Genomic DNA, 7,031 nt, shown 5'->3' on the forward strand with positions numbered 1-7,031 from the left:
CCAGTGCCTGTGTCTTAACCACTGCGTTCTGGAATTACTACTCCGTTGTGAATGTACCAGGCATTGCCTTCCCGTCGTCATTCCATCTGCCCTTCAAGCCGGATACTCAGGAAGCTGGGAGTGCCATTCCAGTGGCAGCTCTGTCTGCCCTCCTCATGTGGTTGAGTGGCTTGGTTTTCTGCTTTTATAAGTTTCCCCCTGCACAGGAATATGTATCCCGAGGTTTCAGAAACATGGATTTTCTGGAAACATCGGCTGTGTAGGTCCACGATTCCCAGGAGTTTATGGAAGGACTAACCCAGGATAATCTTCCAAATAGTATATCTCAACACCTCCTGCTGGCTGCCAACCTTCTAGGGCTTCTGGGGAAGGCCTATATCATCCTTGCACTTAGAAATGTGTACATGGGCATTGTGGGGACCAATACCCTCTTCAACCCATTTGTGGCTTCTGGAGTCCTGTTCATAACTGCCAGTGCCTGTGTCTTAACCACTGCGTTCTGGAATTACTACTCCGTTGTGAATGTACCAGGCATTGCCTTCCCGTCGTCTTTCCATCTGCCCTTCAAGCCGGATCCTCAGGAAGCTGGGAGTGCCATTCAGGTGGCAGCTCTGTCTGCCCTCCTCATGTGGTTGAGTGGCTTGGTTTTCTGCTTTTATAAGTTTCCCCCTGGACAGGAATATGTATCCCGAGGTTTCAGAAACATGGATTTTCTGGAAACATCGGCTGTGTAGGTCCACGATTCCCAGGAGTTTATGGAAGGACTAACCCAGGATAATCTTCCAAATAGTATATCTCAACACCTCCTGCTGGCTGCCAACCTTCTAGGGCTTCTGGGGAAGGCCTTTATCATCCTTGCACTTAGAAATGTGTACATGGGCATTGTGGGGACCAATACCCTCTTCAACCCATTTGTGGCTTCTGGAGTCCTGTACATAACTGCCAGTGCCTGTGTCTTAACCACTGCGTTCTGGAATTACTACTCCGTTGTGAATGTACCAGGCATTGCCTTCCCGTCGTCTTTCCATCTGCCCTTCAAGCCGGATCCTCAGGAAGCTGGGAGTGCCATTCCAGTGGCAGCTCTGTCTGCCCTCCTCATGTGGTTGAGTGGCTTGGTTTTCTGCTTTTATAAGTTTCCCCCTGGACAGGAATATGTATCCCGAGGTTTCAGAAACATGGATTTTCTGGAAACATCGGCTGTGTAGATCCACGATTCCCAGGAGTTTATGGAAGGACTAACCCAGGATAATCTTCCAAATAGTATATCTCAACACCTCCTGCTGGCTGCCAACCTTCTAGGGCTTCTGGGGAAGGCCTATATCATCCTTGCACTTAGAAATGTGTACATGGGCATTGTGGGGACCAATACCCTCTTCAACCTATTTGTGGCTTCTGGAGTCCTGTACATAACTGCCAGTGCCTGTGTCTTAACCACTGCGTTCTGGAATTACTACTCCGTTGTGAATGTACCAGGCATTGCCTTCCCGTCGTCATTCCATCTGCCCTTCAAGCCGGGTACTCAGGAAGCTGGGAGTGCCATTCCAGTGGCAGCTCTGTCTGCCCTCCTCATGTGGTTGAGTGGCTTGGTTTTCTGCTTTTATAAGTTTCCCCCTGGACAGGAATATGTATCCCGAGGTTTCAGAAACATGGATTTTCTGGAAACATCGGCTGTGTAGATCCACGATTCCCAGGAGTTTATGGAAGGACTAACCCAGGATAATCTTCCAAATAGTATATCTCAACACCTCCTGCTGGCTGCCAACCTTCTAGGGCTTCTGGGGAAGGCCTTTATCATCCTTGCACTTAGAAATGTGTACATGGGCATTGTGGGGACCAATACCCTCTTCAACCCATTTGTGGCTTCTGGAGTCCTGTACATAACTGCCAGTGCCTGTGTCTTAACCACTGCGTTCTGGAATTACTACTCCGTTGTGAATGTACCAGGCATTGCCTTCCCGTCGTCTTTCCATCTGCCCTTCAAGCTGGATCCTCAGGAAGCTGGGAGTGCCATTCCAGTGACAGCTCTGTCTGCCCTCCTCATGTGGTTGAGTGGCTTGGTTTTCTGCTTTTATAAGTTTCCCCCTGGACAGGAATATGTATCCCGAGGTTTCAGAAACATGGATTTTCTGGAAACATCGGCTGTGTAGATCCACGATTCCCAGGAGTTTATGGAAGGACTAACCCAGGATAATCTTCCAAATAGTATATCTCAACACTTCCTGCTGGCTGCCAACCTTCTAGGGCTTCTGGGGAAGGCCTATATCATCCTTGCACTTAGAAATGTGTACATGGGCATTGTGGGGACCAATACCCTCTTCAACCCATTTGTGGCTTCTGGAGTCCTGTACATAACTGCCAGTGCCTGTGTCTTAACCACTGCGTTCTGGAATTACTACTCCGTTGTGAATGTACCAGGCATTGCCTTCCCGTCATCTTTCCATTTGCCCTTCAAGCTGGATCCTCAGGAAGCTGGGAGTGCCATTCCAGTGGCAGCTCTGTCTGCCCTCCTCATGTGGTTGAGTGGCTTGGTTTTCTGCTTTTATAAGTTTCCCCCTGGACAGGAATATGTATCCCGAGGTTTCAGAAACATGGATTTTCTGGAAACATCGGCTGTGTAGATCCACGATTCCCAGGAGTTTATGGAAGGACTAACCCACGATAATCTTCCAAAATTCCAAACTCTGCAGACCATGGGACATAAAGTGGCTGACTGTTTTCTTCCACTATATTCTGCGTCTGAATTTGGTTCTTTGGTTGGTTGAATTAAGAACTTTGATTAAAAAAAAAAAACACTTCGCCCATTTGCCAATTGATCTTTTCGGATCTGGATTTTAATTTCTGTTGGCTGAAATAAATAATCAAAACTAAATCTGTGTGTATGTAAATAAGTGGATCTGAATACATTAACCTCCAATATCTCCCGCTGAAACTTCTGCTTCCAAAAATAATGGCTCCTATTTCCTAAGTCGTGGTGATAGCATCTCTTTGTCATACAAAGATTACCCTGAGGTGATAAGCAGAGAAAATAGCGTAAGGAATTTTTACAAAACCAGCGTTTGTCAAGACTCAGCATTTGTCAACATTTTTCTAATCCCTAAGTAGTTAAAGCCTACCTCTGACGTCAGCTCCCTTCATTCCCATATACTTCAGTATGACTCTCTAGGAATTTGATGTTTATTTGCGTAACCATGTTATACCTACAAAATTGCACAATTATGCTTTCCAATCAGTTAGAATTTTCAATGCCTCAAAAATAATTTTGTCGTTTTATTTGTTCCACACCAACTGCTCACTCTGTCTCTTAAGTCTTAATCTACACCCCACCACCACACACACAAATACAGTATCCTGTCTGCTTTTCATTTATGCATCAACTATCCATTTATTTATTTGAGAGACAGAGATTCTTATAGAATCAGAGAGAGACCACCCATCTGCTGACTCATTTCCCAAATTCCCCCAATGGCTCGGGCAGAGCCAGGCCAAAGCTAGAAGCCAGGAATTCAATCCACGTCTCCTACATGGGTGACAAGTGCGCAACTACTTGAGCCATCACAGCTGCCTCAGAGTATCTGCATGGACAGGAAGCTGGTGTCCTGAGCCAGAGCCAGGAAACAAATCTGGGTACTATGGGACACGACATATGGCATGAGCATCTTAACCAGTGTCTTACCATCTAGGCCAAACACTAACTCTACTTATTTTTTAAAATGACTTTGAATGGAGCAGGTGTTCAGCACAGTGGTTAAGATACTGCATCTGATATTTACGTATCTGCGTTCAAGTCTCAGCTGTGCTTCTGGTGATAACTTCTTGTTAATGCAGCAGTGAATGCTCAAGTGATTGGGTCCCTGTCCCCATTTTGGGAGACCTGAATGGATTGCCAGGCTCCTGGCTTCGACCTGGCCCAGTCCTGGCTGTTGTGGTTGTGGGCATTTGAGAAGTGAACCAGCAGATGAAGATATCTCTCTCTCTCCCTCTCTCTCTCTCTCTCTCTCTGCCTTTTCAAATAGATGGAAATTAAATTTACAATTTTTTAAATGATTTTAATTTGCTGAAGAAAATGAGACAACCGACTGCCATTTAACAAGCTACCTTTACATGCCTTATTTGGTCACAGGTCAACAGTCCTCCATAGCCGGGGCCCTGTACTTCGTGTGGGTTGCATGACATCGGGTGGCAGGTGATCATTGTCCCTTTAGTGATGATAATATTGATCAGGGGATCCATGACAGGAAGCCTAAGTCCTCTTGTAAATTTCTAAATGAAATTTCCACCTAAACCTAGCAGTTTTATCAATTGTTAACCACTGAGTCATCATAGTAAGGGTTGCCTTAGTGCCTTTCTAGTGTGTCCATTTTTGCCAGAGTTAGGAATTAAAATATCTATGTCAAAAGGTTTCCCTCTGGGATTGATGCTGTGGTGCAATGAGTTAAGTTGCTTGGGACAGCCACAGTGCATATTGGAGTGCCCACTCCTTTCCTCTGTCTTGGATACAGCTCCCTTCTTGAGTGCTGGAATGCAGTAGATGATTGCTCAAGTACTTGAGTCCCTGCTACCTGTGGGACACATGGATGGGCATCGTGGCTCCTAGCTTTCGCCTGGTCCAATCCAGGCTGTTCCAACATTGGGAAGTGAACCAGTGATGGCAGATCTCTCTCTCTCTCTCTCTAGTCCTTCTCTCAAATAAATATTTAAAAAAATACTTTTATCAGTTATGGTTATGTGGTTACTTTAAAATTTAATGCATACAAAATAAGCAGGCTCTAATTGTTTATTTCTTTTTTACAAAAATTGTTAACTTTTAATTTATTTGAAAAGTGGAGAGAAACAATGAAAGATCTTCCATCTCCTGGTTCACCCCTAGTTTACCTTCTAAATGCCCATAACAGCCAGGAGCCAGGAACTCCATCCAGGTCTCCCATGCTGGTAGCAGGGACCCAAGTGCTTGATCCACCACCTCTTGCCTCCCTAGGTACACATTAAAAGGAAGCTGGAATCTAGGCCCTCTACTAAGGGACGCGTGAGTTCTCACTGGTATCTTAATCACTCTTCTAAACACCTTCTGCAAATCATTGATTTCTAATTAAAGAGTTACCTTCAGTGTTGTTGAATGTACCAGTTTTTTGGTTTTGCTATTCCATTTTTTTTTTATCAACTCAACTGTTGATAGTGTTTCTGTGTTTTTATTATAGAACTTTCAAGTTCATTTTAAGGTAGAGATACTATTGGCTCAATTTTAATAGTTATCAATATATAGCCAGCCATGTTTCATCTCTATCCTTACTATCTACCCCAAACCCAGCCAAATCACAAGAAGAGACAGTACCTTAGAATTCCTTTCTGCTTTGCTGTCTTGAGGATCTCTTTGGGAGGCAGACTCCTTATCTACAAATGCAGTAACAGATCAACTAGTGAGAACATTTATTCACATGGAAACAATTTACATAAAGGTGTGTCTCTCTCCACTCATGAATATTGCAATGCAATAAATAATAAAATGAATAGTAAGGATGAATTTCAAGGGTTGAAGCTGTTTCAGGAAGAAGTTGGTTATATTAAAAAAAAAAAAAGCCAAAGAAAACCCTCAAAATAAATGGATATTCAATTCAGAGATACTCGTTTCTGTTCATTGTATTTTAATATTAAGTTTCGAAGGATAGGCACTCACTATCTTTGTCAACATTGTCCAATCCCCGGTCAGAGTCCATTCCATATTTATTAATTGTCTGTAGTGGAGCAACTTGAGTGATGGCAATACGTTTTTTTCTCTTCTTACCCGCTAGAGTTGACGTTCCTTCCTACAGAACAATAAAATACAAATTCAACAAATATATCCAATTTCTCAACCCCTCAGCTACTCATTCAGTGAGACAGGATTTACTATGTGTATCAAGTCATAGGCCCAGTCCTTGAAACATCGAAGCATATAAACAAAGAGCAGATTCTACCCCATGTTCACTTAGAGGTAGACATGGGAAAATAGAACAGAAAAGTATAAATCACTGTATCCATCGTTGAAGTATATATAGTTGAAGAATAGGCGGAGAAGTGTATCCTCAATTTAATCTTGGAAGGTCAGCAAATATTGCTTATTTGGGGCTACATTTTGAAACGCAGATCAAATGAAATCAAAAGTAAGTAAGTCATGAAGGCATTCTATACAGCACAGATGAGGAAAAATATGGTATAGGCATAAACAAGGCAAATTAGCAGTCCCAGATATGGAGCTACAATGAGAACGTACTACTTTAGTAGAATGCGGTTTAGTGATGTATGGCAGATTTAAGACCTAAGGACCAAACCAATGGTCATGCTGGAATGTGAATTCTCCCCGACTGGAATGGAAATCTACTCAATCAGCAGTTGAATTACATGATTACAATTATGTTTAAGGGACCACTCTGGCAGGAAATACACAATGTACAAAAACGTCTTTACTTAGGCAATACCAGATTTGATGCACACAGAGAACTTAGAAACCACATTTCGTCAAAGAAAAAAAAAAACAAACAAAGGAACATAGAACACAAAATAAAAACTAGAGGGTGGGAGGTTACAGGAGATAGAGAAAATTTGAAATATGGGTAAGAAACCAGAGTTACATTGAAGGAATGACTTCCTACTGCTCTCACCTCCACCACTGGGAAGCACCAGCATAGCAAAGGAAACACCCGGTGTCTAGGAGACTGACTGAAGGAAATCTTTGGTAAGGAAGTAAGGACAACTCTAAATGGCAATAGGCTCGGAGAGCCAGTACAGAGAGTGGCAAGAACAAAGTTGTGAGGGGATTATGTTTTACAATAACCTAACACACATTGCATGAGCAAACAGAAGAATCCTCAAACCTGCAATCATAAAGTAACATGAAGGAACGAAAAATCTTAGTCATCCTGTTTTGTGCAATACACATAATATACATGTATTGAAATACCACACTGTGGCCCTTAAATGTGTCATATTTAATCACTAAAGAATTTTGAAAAGAAATGAGAATAGACAAAATCACTCAGAAAAAGCATTTAATGATA

At 42.7% G+C, this 7,031-nt stretch overlaps 1 protein-coding gene and 1 long non-coding RNA gene across 2 annotated transcripts in view; both read right to left on the reverse strand.

Annotated features, from left to right (window-relative positions):
* LOC133755692 (aldo-keto reductase family 1 member C21-like) overlaps positions 1-5,796 on the reverse strand; it is a 39,671-nt gene extending 33,875 nt beyond the window's left edge. Inside the window, exons 1-2 of the mRNA XM_062185721.1 lie at positions 5,672-5,796; positions 5,330-5,388 (exon numbers count right to left, since the gene is read on the reverse strand). Coding sequence (XP_062041705.1) covers positions 5,330-5,388; positions 5,672-5,711 — 99 coding nt within the window. The 5' untranslated portion in view covers positions 5,712-5,796. The remainder of the gene's footprint in view (positions 1-5,329; positions 5,389-5,671) is intronic.
* On the reverse strand, positions 2,878-3,792 carry LOC133755690 (uncharacterized). Its single transcript, XR_009865462.1, has 2 exons — positions 3,674-3,792; positions 2,878-3,004 (listed from the first exon to the last, which is right to left on the reverse strand). It is a non-coding gene; the product is annotated as an uncharacterized LOC133755690 (long non-coding RNA).
* Positions 5,797-7,031: the final 1,235 nt, after the last annotated feature.

This window comes from Lepus europaeus, unplaced genomic scaffold, assembly GCF_033115175.1.
Source record: "Lepus europaeus isolate LE1 unplaced genomic scaffold, mLepTim1.pri SCAFFOLD_74, whole genome shotgun sequence".
NCBI classification, from domain to species: Eukaryota; Metazoa; Chordata; class Mammalia; order Lagomorpha; family Leporidae; genus Lepus; species Lepus europaeus.